The sequence below is a fragment of the Nycticebus coucang genome, chromosome 6 (genome assembly GCF_027406575.1).
Source record: "Nycticebus coucang isolate mNycCou1 chromosome 6, mNycCou1.pri, whole genome shotgun sequence".
Classification (NCBI taxonomy): domain Eukaryota; kingdom Metazoa; phylum Chordata; class Mammalia; order Primates; family Lorisidae; genus Nycticebus; species Nycticebus coucang.
In genome coordinates this window covers 80,257,351-80,270,343 of record NC_069785.1, presented here as the reverse complement: position 1 = coordinate 80,270,343, position 12,993 = coordinate 80,257,351, and the positions used below count along the sequence as shown (strand labels likewise).

Here is a 12,993-nt window from a genome sequence, read left to right as displayed (position 1 = left end):
AGGGGTGTGAGGGGGACACAGTTATTCAACCCATAGCAGGTGGCACATAGGACCCCCAACAGTCCTGTCGCCAGTGCCTCGTGGCCTCATCTGCTCTCACTCAGGTGGGATGGAGCAGCCTGTAAGTGTTCGCTCAGCCTCTCAGCCTTTCCCATGTGGTCACTGCTGGTCCAGCCTCCCTGCCATGCTTTTCTTCCTTGAGCCTGTCATAGGGTGAGCTCCCAGGTCACCATCCTTCCCCACAAACTCACATAAACACCCTCCAGCTCGGTTCTGCCCAGCTGCCATGAACATTTACGTGTTATTTCCCCCAGCCTCATCTCCCTCAGCCTTGTAGGCCTCAGGGCCTCGGGGCGTTAGCCGCTCTCCATAGGGGCTTTTGGACATTGCTGGTTCCGTGTGGGTCCTTATGTCCTTTCTCAGAGCTCAGGGGTCATTGGCAATAGCTCTCTCCAGAATTGGAGGGTACACAACCAAATCAAACCAAATCAGGGGCTCTTGGCTTTTAGCTCCCGGGCCCGTGCTTGTGGTCTCCACTGCCTTATTCTTTTCGAAAGTTCTTCTGGGGACAGGAACAATTTTTGCCCATTAAATCTTGCTTCCTGAGGATGGGAGGAGCTGGTTTACAGGCTCAGGCCCATCCTACATCTTCCTCCTTGACCGAGCTGAGTGAGCCCTGGGCGCTGCTGCTCTGCCCCACCCCCGACCCCGCACGCCAACCTCCTGGCTCTGCTGCCTTTGTATGCTGGCCTCCTGGCTCTGCCCAAGAAGCTGCTCACCTGGGGCTCAGACTACCCAATGTCCCTCTCTGCAGCTCTGAGCACTTCCAGGACACTCTCACTCTGAAGCATCACCTATGATCTGCTCATCAGGGTCCTGAGCTCCAGAGATGAGAGCATGGCCCTCAGTCAATGAGCTACAGACATCAGATGCCACATTTAGGCCCAATAGGGAGCCAAGATCTGGGATTGGAGGGTGCACAACCAAATCAAGCCTTTAAAATAAACCCATTCTCTAGGAGTTCTGCGACGCTCTGGGTCCTGCCTGTCTGTCCTGCCCCTCCTCTCTCTGTATCCCTTGTAGGGCAATTTCCAGAAGGGAACAGGAGAGAGAAAGCTGGGGCAGAGTCAAAGGCCACTCAGGAAACTCTGATTGGCATGTGTTACCAGCTAGGGTGTCCTGAGGGCTGCACAGTCCCCACTCACCCTCCAGGGATCTAGGGGGAGATAGTATCTGAACAAGGCAGGCTCAGGCCTCTCATTGAGGCAGCAGACATGCACCTGGGAGCAGCTGCCCATGTCCCTCCATGCAGCCCTGGAATCACACCTTCCCTCCTCTGTCTTCTCTGGGTCATCCCCTGTACCTCTCAGCTCTCTAGGTGCCACCTCCCACAGCCTGTGCAGCCATCCATGCACAGCACAGTGTGTCATAGCCAGCCCCAGAGGGTCGACAGCAAGGTCAGGGCTTCCAAGCAAAGGGCAAAACATGGGGGCCATCAAGGGATGCATGATTCACAGCCCCAAGTGGTCCAGGGGCACAGGGGTTCTGCCAGCTCATCTCTCCTTGACCAGGAGCTGTGTCCAGGGAGGGATTCTCATGACAGTAGAAATTATGGCTAGACAAGCTAGGGGCATTCGGGCCACTCTGGAGATTAAGAAAGGGCAGCATTTGTTGCTAACTATGACCTTCAGGTCACAAGGGCCTGAGGCCCACCTCTTGCGCTGCAGGGCACAGACATTACCAGGATTAACCTGCAGACAGGCGTGATGAGTCACGGGGGAGGGGCAGCGGCTGGCTGGGGGGGCAGCCATGAGGGCGGGGGTACCAGCCTTAGCCCCACAAGGAGGAAGCTGCTGTGCAGTCTCAACAGTTGCCCGTGGGTCACAGCCAGACAACGCCGACCAACTTCTGTTTAGACTTGCTCTAGCACAAATCATTTTTAAAACCTGGGCTGCAAAGTTCCAGGCTTTGGGGCCTGCCAAGTTCATGGTGCCCCTGTGTAGTCATTAATACTTCTCTCCCGAATTTATTAGTCTTGATGCTCGCCCATAACTTATGAATTACAGCCCTTGGTGGGAGTGCCATGAATTTCACATATATCATGGGGAACCTAAGTGTCCCCCCCATACTGCTGCAGTATCCAGAGACACTGCCACAGAGGTGCTCCTGTAGCCCACTCGGCTCCTTCCCTCTGCCAGACCCTAGGGGGGATTATAGGGAGCTAGGTGGCATAGGGGGGAGGGAGGGCTTGCCCTTGGAGAGGAGAGTGCCTGGGTGCCATGTCTCTTCTGGCTTCCAGACATGTTTACCTGATCAGGGTGCTGGGGACTCCAGGAGCCTCAGGGATGTAGGACTAGACTTGGGAAACCCACATGCAAAGTAGCATTTGAAGCAACCAGAGGGATGTGGGTTGAGGACTCGAGTCTGCGTTTGAATCTCAACTAAGCCTTGAACAAGACCTCTCTGATCAGCGCTGGCTTCAGGGACACCTGACCTGTGTGGTCACAGAGGCCCTGAGCTTGGTTCAATGCTCAGCTGTCACCCTTAAAATTCTTAATACTAGGGTGGCGCCTATGGCTCAAGGAGTAGGGCATAGGCCCCATATACTGGGGATGGTGGGTTCAAGCCCAGCCCCAGCCAAAAACTGCAAAAAACGAAAAAAAGAAAAGAAAAGAAATTCTTAATACTTCTGAACAAGGAGCCTATAAATTATGGAGCTGGTCCTGTCTCTGAGCCCTTGTGTGTCCAAAGTGAGAACAGTGGCAGGGTTCTTTGCTGAGAAGGATTGGACGTTCAGTAGTATGCTCACTCATGTACACAGTAGGTACTCAGTGAAGGTTAGTGTTTTCCCTTGATGAGGGCTGCCAAGCCACAGAGCACCAAGATGGGGTTTAGGAGCAGAAGCACCAAACTAGGAATCAGGGACCCCCAGTGGCCCTGGGGCCTGGGCCTGTACTGGATGCAGGGTCGGGTGCCCTCACCCCTCAGCCTGACCGGGCCCTGCCACCTCCACCCAGCCTGGCCCTACAGACACACTTCCCTCTTTCGCCACTTCTGTCTCCAGGGCAGGTCATGGGCTTTGCCCAAGAGGCAAAACCCACATAATGAGCATTGCCACGGTGCCTGAGGGGCTTTAGGAGGGTTAGTCAGGGTAAGTCTGCAAAATATTCAGACCCCAGAAGAAAGGCCCACAGCAGCCACCCAAGACACAGGGACCAGGGGTTCAGAAAGGTAAGGGAGGGTGCAAGCATCAACTCAGTGAGTCCCTTCAGCTCACCAAGGAATAGGTATTTGTTATTCCTACTTCATGTGTGAGGAAGCTGAATCTCAGAGTAGCTAAGAGATTTGCCTAAAGACTGCACAGCAAGTGGCCTGCAGAGCTGGGTTGGGGCCCAGGACTCCTTTGTTCTGAAGCCTGTGTCTGTGGCCATTCTTTGTTCTGCTGGGCTCAGTCCCCTCTGGGTTGCTTCCTCCTAGGGCTCCCTGGGGCTGAATCAAAACAAACCCCAGTAGGAAGTACCCAGGAGGGGAGTGAGGCCATAGGCTGAGCTGTGCAGGCCATCATGTCAGGGCCCTGTGGCTCTCTGGGGAAGGCCTCTGACATACCCAGGGTCTTCTGTTCAGTCCACCTTTGTGGCACCCAGCATGTGATAAACGCTGCACCCAGTACCGGGGTGACTCAGTGAATAAAATGTGGCTCCTACTCTCAAAGGCTGTTGGGCCCCTCTGTGGATGGGGACAGAGCCCCAGCCCAAGTGGTCAGTTCCAAGAGAAGAGGATCCACAGGCCTGCAGGGGATGGGGGTGGGTGGGTGGTATCAGCACGACAGGCCACACTCTGCGACTTGTACCTTAAAGCTCACTCTGAGGCACCGTGTGGGTCCAGGTCTGGAGCAGAGGGAGCAAGTACAGATTGGACAGGCCTGCACCTGGGGACCTGGGCTGTGCGTCACATCCTGGGAGTGAGCACTCCTATTCATTAAACCCACTGGGCAGGATGGGAGTCCAAAGGGGAAACCAGGAGGCCTGACCTAACGCTGGATAAAGGGGCCAATGCCCCTCAACCCACCCCAGGCTTAGTGGAGTTGGGTGATTGGTAAGTGAGAGGCACCAAGAAGTGACAGGGTCCCAACCTGGGTGGGCAGAAGAACCAGCTACCAGGATGGAGGATGTAGGAGGAGGACAGAGAGACTGAACTCTATTTCGGACATGTTGAGTCAGAGGTAGCTGGAGGTCATCCAGAAGTCCCGGGTGGTTGGCCGGACCCGTCAGAAGCTCAGGAGAGCTGTCTGGGCTGAAGGTCACCTGGCTTAGGTTATTTTTATCAACAGCTTAGATGAAGATGTGAGCATTCTCAGATACGCAGTCACACAGAGATAGGAAGAGATCTAACACCTTAGCAGCCTCAACCAGGATTCAGAATGCTTTCAACAGGCTGTACTCCTGGGCCAAAAGCAACAACCTGACATTTTCTCAGGATCGTGGGCCCTCCTGGGGTGTTACCTGGGTGCCCAGTGGTGGAGGGCTGTCCTGGCCCTGGCTCTTGCAGAGAAGATTTGGGTATTAACACAGGCCACAAGCTCGATGTGAGCCAGTGGAGGGGGGCAGCTGCTAAGCACACTTGGAGGGTGCTGGGCTGTTGGGAGTGATCACACCTGATCTTGGGGAACCCCAGCCTATTAATTAATCACAGCTTTGCAGGGTGATGGAGGTTAAAGGAGATCCACGTGTGAAGTGCTGAGCCCTGCATCTGGAGCTCTGGCAGTAAATGCTGGGTCCCACTCTCCTCCTCTCCTCCCATCTGGTCACATCAGGAGCCCGGGGTGAAGCCTTCACTGTGCAAAGTGGGCAACTAGGAGGGGCAGGGCGTGGGCAGGGCTTTCCAGAAGAGGCTTCTCAGAAGGGTGTGGGGGGCTCTGTATGTTGGAAGGTCTTTTGTAGCCTGTGAGCAGAATGGGCTCCTCTTCGCTACCTTGCACACAGTAGGTGCTTCCTGATTAGATGGAGATTGGCTGTTTGCCCAGGGAGTGTCTGGACATCCTGGGCACACTCATCTGTGCCCCCTGGAGGCAGGGACTCCCAGCTCAGCACCCACAGAGGGTTAGACACACTGTGTCCCTGCTGAGCTCAGCATGTGAGGAGCAGATGACCAGGGTCCCCTTCCCCAAAGGTGCTAGAGGCATGGAGAGGCCCCTGGGCTCCTGCATGGCTGCTGGGGGATAGTCCAGATGGCTCCGGTCCCTTCTGCCTCTGCTGCAAATATGTCACCTCTTGAAACTTCAGAGCCATCCAGCCCAGCCATATCACGGTCTGCCCTTGTGGTACAGATGAAGAACCCGAGGCCCAGAGAAGGCCTGGTGGCAGCACCAGGACAAGAACTCAGGGCCTGGGACTTTCTTATTCTCCTGGCCACCTCCTGCAAATGGCATTTTGGGGATAAAGTGCCGTGGCTCTGTGGATACTTTAGCTGAGCTCATAGTCCTACCCACGTCACATGGCCCTCTTGAAGTCCTGCAGGTATAGGCTCAGGATAAACCCAAGATAAGTGACCAAATCCTTTCTCCTGGTGGTCCTGAGCCCCCAGCTTGCAGGGAGCAGCACCCCCAGCTCCTCAGGGTGGTGATGGGGATAGACAACATTTATAGCACCCACGAGAACAGCTGTGGAGAAGTGTGTTGCCGCCTGCTGTGGAGCGGGCTGGAGCCAGCCCAGCCCCTCCCTCAGCTCCAGCATTAGTGGGAACACACCTCTGACTGCAGGCACTTAAAGATCAAAAGAGGCCAAAAAAGCTTTTAAGAGCCAAGTCTATGCAAACCCTGCCACTCAGCCTCTGGGTGTCAAGGCAGATTGGCCTCTGCAGCTCCCAGGTATGCCCTGGAGGGGCCTCAGAACACTAGAGCCTGGTCACCTGCAGACATCAGCTCCTCAGAGAAGTCCACAGGGTTATAGGCTGTGGGGGCCTGCCCTGGAGCATCTCCCAGACTTCCATGACACGAAGGATGGCCCTGGTGCTTTCCAGGCCTTCTGTGTGCCTGACCCCACTTCAGGAGTCTGACTCTTATTGGCTGGTTTACTCTCCATCACAACTCTGGGAGAAGGTATCATTCTCCCCATTTTAAAGACGGGGGACAAAGGCTCAGAGAGGGCCACTTAACAAGTCTGTGATAGAGCTGAGGTTTGAAATCAGGTCCGATCTGCCACCATCCCACTCTGGGACCCAGTCTGACAGGCTGCCAAACAGAGCTGAGTGCCCTTATCCCATCACCATCCCAGTCATACCAAGTCCATGCTAGTTACTGCTCATCCCGACCCTCCCTCTGTCCTCTCAGGCACCTCCTTGCCCCTTAGGGCTTGTCATCCTTCACCTGGGCAGTCACTGGTCTGGCCCCTTCCAAATCACTCTCCCTACAACCTGGGGAGTGACCTCCCACCTGATGACATTCAAACCTTCTTGTGGCTCCTCACTGCCCTTGAGACAACGCCAAGCTCCTTAGGATGGCTTCTGGGGTCGTCTTCCTGCTCTAGGCCACGGTGAAAACCTCACCCTCCTCTCTCTCATTCCCTCCCCGCTCCTCCCAGCATGATGAACCAATATTTCCTTAAGACCCTGCCCCTGTCATCTCCTGTTGCCTTATCTGTTCAGTAACTATGTACTAAGCACAAACTGTGTGCAGGTGGTGGGAATTCCCCAGCCCCTTGGGTGTGTCGGTGCTGCCCAGAAGGCTGGAGCATCTGACAGACCGGGTTGGGGGCTGCCGTTGATGACTGATGCTTCAGCCCATGGCTGGCTGTGTAGTGGCCCTCTCTGATTTCTCGGCTTCTGCTCTGAGGAACTATTCCGCACCCCTCATCTCAGGGATGGGAAACCGAGCGTGGAGAAGGAAGGGACCCTGTCCAGGTCGATGTCAGGGCAGATGCTTCTTTCGAACCTGGGTTCCCTGGTACACCATGCAGTCTGGGCTCTGGGGCAGATGAGGCATGGTCCCCAAGGAGGTCCAGAGGGCTTCTCTGAGACAGGGGCAGGGACTGGACTATGGGGGGGGGCAAGAACTGCCACAGACCCTGCCTCTTGGATTCTCTGACAAGCTGTCACCCTTCTCTGTCCCCACCTCCGTAGAAGCCACAGTGACAGATGATATGAACAGCTACATCAGTCAGTACTACAATGGGCCCAGCAGTGGTAAGTCAGATGCTGTTCTGCATGTACCAGAACCTCTCTGCAGCCTCACACTACACGTGACCCCAGCTACCGCTAACCCCTAAGGGTAGGGGCTCCTCGCCAGCTTCAGAGATCAAGTCACATCCACCTCCTGGTGCCCAAGAGCCATAACTGCAGGCAGAGCTCAGGCTGAGAAGCTTCAGGTCCCAGCAGACTCCAGCCTGGAGCTAGGGGCAGCAGAGTCCGAGTCTGTGTGCCAGGTGGGGGCTCTGTGACCACTGATAAGAGCTGCCTGTGGCACTCTGACATGGGCAGGGACTGGCACCTAGGACCCAAAGTGACCTCCATGCCCCAACCCAGGGTAGACGTAGCACAGCACCACTGGACTTCAGAAGCCACAGGGTCATGTGTAGCCTTGCTAGGTGTTTTATTCTTACACTTGAAAAAGTCTCAGGGAAGTCTACTGGGTTTTCCTTACATAAAAGACAGAATTTGAAAATAACACCTAGTCCCTCAGTGTCTTGTTTCTCCGGAGCTAATGTCTGAAGCCTTAAGTTTGAATTTCACAGCCCCCAAATCCTTTTATGCTCCACTGTAAGGCTAGAACATTATGATGGGTGACATGTATACTATATTGGAATTTTTCTGAGACTCGTCCTGAGAGGCGACTCAGTCTTCTAAAGGCCAGGCTGCGATCATGCCACTCCCCACCCCTCACACCAGCCCATTTAAAATTCTGAAGAACTCAGACCATGAAACACACGTTCCTTGTCAGAGAACTTGGTGCTTCCTGAGTCAGGACATGCCAGGGGGTGCCCTGTGGCACCTGCACCTCTGTGGTTTAAACAGAGCCACAGAGCCCATGGCAGGTTGGCTGGGGGTGTGCTCCTGAGTCATCATCCTTACTCCAGAACCCAGTAGACAGAGCAGCCACCATCTATTCGAGAACATCGTTGGCTGCCAGGGCAAGGCATCAGCTGGCTTGTAAAGATCCATCCAGAAGTGTCCCAAGTCGCTTTTGGGTGACTGGCTAAAGCATGTCACATATAAACACTTTAATGTTTATATGTGTGTTTTATGTGGATAATCAATGGATAATCCTCCCTCCAGAAGGTTGATGAGTTCCAAGGGGCCCCGACTTGTGGCCCTCCCACAGCCCATTCCTCTCACCCAGCTGGACTCTCACACTTGGATCAATCCAGACCTGCCCTCTTCGTGGTCCACTAAGGCATGGCAGAGGGTGGCATGTGACTGGGATCCCCTCTGTCCTTGCAGACAGCGGAGTCCCGGAACCAGCTGTGTGCGTGGTCACCACGGCTGCCATTGACATCCACCAGCCCAACATCTCCTCAGAACTCTTCTCACTCGACGTGCCCCTAAAGCTCGGCGGCAATGGCACCAGTGCTAGTGCCACCTCAGAGACCGCCTCCCGCTTCACCTGCAGCTCAGTCACCCGGGCCCAGAGCGACAGCAGCCAGACTCTGGGCTCCCCCACAGACTGCAGCATTGCCCGCAGGGAGCCTTCCTCTGAGTCCGGCCCCTCTCCCCTGCCACTGTTGCTGCCACCCCAGCAGCAGATGGCAGAGGCCACAGTCCAGGACCTGCTGTCCTCCCTGTCTGAGGACCCCTGCCCACCCCAGAAGGCCTTGGACCCAGCCCCCCTCACCCGGCCCAGCCCAGCAGGCTCAGCACAAACCAGCCCTGAGCTGGAACACAGGGTAAGTCTGTTCAACCAGAAGAACAAGGAAGGCTTCACCGTCTTTCAGATCCGGCCTGTTATCCACTTCCAGCCCACTGTGCCCACACTAGAGGAGAAGTTTAGATCTTTGGAATCCAAAGAGCAAAAGTTGCACAGGGTCCCCGAGGCCTAGAACCTTTAGGCTGGTGGGAGGAGGGAGACAGCCATGTCAAAGCTCTCCCGGGACCCTGGAGGCTGCCAAGGGCCACATGTGGGGCCCAAGAGCCTGCCTGGCCTCCCTCAGGGTGCTGCCTGCCTCCAGGGAGGTGACACCAGGCCACAGCCTCAGACCTCAAAGCCCAGAGCTGGCACCTCCCCTCGCCCCGCGCAGGGGAGGGTGGTGTTCGCGGCTGCATTTCCTTTTTAAACATTTTTACAAAAACCAGCCTGTGGCCCAGCTTCAGCAGGGTAGAGTGCAGGGGGGGGGCCTGCTCAGCCTCTTCCGTTGCCTTTGTTCCTGATGCCCACCCCGGACCCTCGGGGACAGCACTGTGAGCCCTGCCCCACCCAGGCCGTCTTTCCCTGGGTGGAGCCGCCACCCTCACACGGAGGCCATCACCTGAGCCTAGTTCATTTGTCCTCATCTTCTCATTTGGCATGAGCGTTTCAGGGTCTTTTCAAGGCAAACCTGGTTTTCACTTTCAGGGACCTGAAGGGACGGACCCAAGGGTGAGGGTGGGGGGAGGGGACAGCCATTTTCCAACCTTAGCTTTAATAATAAAAACCAGCTGCACTGAGACTTGTGGTTGGCAGAGGTTTTCTTTGATTGCTAGTCCAGGTGAAGTGTCTAGAGTGGCTCGCTGGGGTCTCAGCTGGCCTGGTACAAGCCCACCCACGTAGGCCTGATCCCTTTCTAGTGGCCCAAGAATGGCCCCAGGGCAGGAGGCTGTCACACTGCTGGGCTGTGTGACCCTGGACCAGTCCCTTCCTCTCCCTCTTCTCCCCACCAAAGTACAGCTCATCATTCAGCCTTCCTCCCTGACCCCGGGCCCCATCACTCAGGGACCTGAAACTCTGCAGGTCCCAAGGTGAGCTCAGCACCTTGCCCGCAGTCTGCTCTTCCTCCCAGGTTTCCACTCACCCCATTACGAATGTGTGTGACATTACTGGCTCCTTCTTCATCCCTTGTGAGCAGTCATGACTCTGGGCCCTTCCATCCTCCATGTCGCTGTCCCCAGTCCCCAGGGCTCAGCACAGCTTTGCTAGAATGCAGCCTCCTCTTTGGCCCAGCCTCTGGTTTCACCCTCTCCCGTGCATCTGCCCAGGCCACTAAGCCTAATATCCCTAGCTTAAAAACTTTCAGGGCAGTTTGTTTATGACACGCATGTTTTCTTTCATATGGGGGTAGGATAGGAGAAGACTATTTTCTTAAGTGCCCCCCTGTCTCGAGAGAACTTGAATGTGGCTGACAGCCTCCTCCACCCCCGTGGCTCCTTTCCTTCCTACCTGTTCTTCCCCACGCCATCTTGGTCTGGGTTACTCTCACCGTGCCGGTGTTCCACCTGCCCTCACCAGTAGGCCAGGCGTCCTCTGGGCTCTTCTGGCCCCTTGGACTCACCCAGACAGTGCAGTAGTCCCACACTGGGCCAGCGTTGGCTTCCCTACCTGCCTGGCTCCCCTTCTGTCCTCAAGAGCAGTGATCAAGCCTTGGTCCCATTAGGACCCCAGAACCCTGCACAAGGCACAGAGCCTCTTGTGAAAGATGGCTGAATTGGAAGAAAGAATGGGAAGTGGCCCTGTATGGGCAAAAAGCACCCTTCTGATTCATGAGGAGAACAGCAGTTGTCCCAAGTGGTGTTAAGGGCAGCAGTGTCCAATCAAAGTGTGACAGCCTCTTACCTGGAGAGGCTTGGGTAAGGATAAGGGCAGCCATGCTGAGGCATTCTGGGTCACCAACAACATAGCTACAGCTTCTGCCCCTGTGCACTCTGCGAAGGCCCCTGCACATGCGGGCTCCTTACATCCTTCCAACAACACTGTGAGGTAGGTATCACCAGCTCCATTTTATAGGTGAAGAACCTGAAGCTCAATGAGGTTGAAGACACTCTTGGGGTCAAACACTGATAAAATATGCCCCGGCACTGTGCTAGACATTGGGCTTCCTAGGACTTAGAGCTTTTGTAAGCAAAAGGTCATTTGGGTTTTGCCGTTTGATGGGCTGGCGGGCATTATGCGGTTTGTAATCTGTAGGGTGGGCCCAAGCTCTTGGGTGGATGCTGCTACCCCAACAGGTGAATGAGCCTGGCCTGTCCAGAGGGTGCGCACAGAGGAAGCTGCTCACCTGCCTGGGGACACTGGAAAGCCTCCCAGCAGAGGAAACCTTTACGGGGGATTTAAAGAGAAGTATAACAGAATCAGCCCTTCTATTTGTTGTGTTGGTGAGGAGAGCAATTTTTATGGGGTGGTTTCAACACAGAGCTACAAAATTGACCCACTCCTGGAAAATGGGAGCAGAGAATTTTGGATTGTCTCCTTGACTTAAAGTCCCAGTTGTTGAAAACTTTTTTTTTTTTTTTGAGACTGAGTCTCACTCTGTTGTCCAAGCTAGCTCAACCTCAAACTCTTAGGCTCAAGCCATCCTCTTGCCTCAGCCTCCCTATTAGCTGGTACTACAGGTGCCCACTGCCATGCTGTTAATTTTTCTATGTTTAGTAGACGGTGTCTCACTCTTGCTCAGGCTGGTCTTGAACTCCTGAGCTCAAACCATTCACCAGCCTAGGCCTCCCAGAGTGCTAGGATTAGAGGTGTGAGCCAATGCACCTGGCCATTTTAAACTATTTTCTTTTCTTTTTTTTTTTTTTTATTGTTGGGGATTCATTGAGGGTACAATAAGCCAGGTTACACTGATTGCAATTGTTAGGTAAAGTCCCTCTTGCAATCATGTCTTGCCCCCATAAAGTGTGACACACACCAAGGCCCCACCCCCCTCCCTCCATCCCTCTTTCTGCTTTTCCTCCCCCCCATAGTTAAATTTAATTTATTTAATAGTTAAAATAGTCTTTTTAAACTATTTTCAAAAGACAAATAGGAAAGTCAGGTGAAGGTGGCGGGACAACAAACAGAGGAACAGCTGAGTGCCAGAAGAGGCCTGTTTGGGAACAGGGAGAAGTTCAGTGTTAGGAGGATAATAGTGAAGGGTGGAAGGGGCAGGCAAAAGGGCCACACTAGGGACAAAGGCAGGTGCAGCTGGGCAGTAGAGGCCTTGGCCAGTCCCGGCCAGGCCAGGCCGAGCAGATGTCCATCCTTAAAGAGAGAAGGCACTATGCAAGAGCTCTTGGCAGAACCTTCTAGTAACTGCAGAGGAATGACCCGAAGGAGGGCCTATGTCCAGAGAAGGAACAAGACTACCCATGGGGGACAGGGTGAAGATGGCAGGCGGCTGAGACACTGGGAGACCTGATGGGACTTGGCACCCCCTGGATGTGGAGTGAAGGGGAGGGGAACAATGGGGGTGAGCAAAGAGAGGCTGCCAAGTCCAGTCGGGTGCCTGAGATGTGGTGGGACCTCAGGCGGCCTGGCATGAGCAGCACACAGAGGAGGCCAGCAGAGACCGAGAGCTGGGCAGTTCTCTCTTCACACAAGTGCCCTAACTCTGGGTGGAGGTGGAGGCCTGTCACACCCCATCCCACCACAGGTCCTCAGGCCTAGAGTGCAGGAGATGGAGGTAAAAGCTTCGGTTTTCACAGCTCCCCTGGGTACCATAGCCCAGAGATACAGCAGGGACAGCCGGGGCCCTGGAGATGAAGCTGAGCACTCTGGGAGGTTTGTAGATCTGGGAAAACAACCTCCTGCTCTCCCACCCTTTCAGAGAGCCCACTCTGGTGGCCCAGGGGAGCCATCTGGGGCTCTCCCAGCAGGGAGGAGGGTCTGATAACAGCCACTGTCCAGTAATGGCCCCGGTGATTCATTTCCTGTTGTGGCAGGCGCTCTTTACAGGCATCCCTCTTTATTGCAGCATTGAAAACTCGCACTGTCTCCCCAGTTTACAGAGGCACAGAATGACCAATTGATGACTTGCAAGGGTGTACAGCTAACTAGGAAACAAGTGCAGGATTCAGATCTAGGTCTGTCAGGGTTAGATGCTGCGTGTGGTGCAA

At 54.9% G+C, this 12,993-nt stretch overlaps 1 protein-coding gene across 2 annotated transcripts in view; it reads left to right on the top strand.

Moving 5' to 3' along the window:
- The window catches only part of TMEM266 (transmembrane protein 266), a 124,968-nt gene extending 115,334 nt beyond the window's left edge, over positions 1 to 9,634 (top strand). Inside the window, exons 10-11 of one of the 2 annotated variants that reach the window (XM_053594190.1) lie at positions 7,117 to 7,179; positions 8,434 to 9,634. In XM_053594190.1, the coding sequence (XP_053450165.1) occupies positions 7,117 to 7,179; positions 8,434 to 9,029 (659 nt within the window). In that variant the 3' untranslated portion in view covers positions 9,030 to 9,634. The remainder of the gene's footprint in view (positions 1 to 7,116; positions 7,180 to 8,433) is intronic. The other variant, XM_053594191.1, reaches the window with a different exon arrangement.
- Positions 9,635 to 12,993: the final 3,359 nt, after the last annotated feature.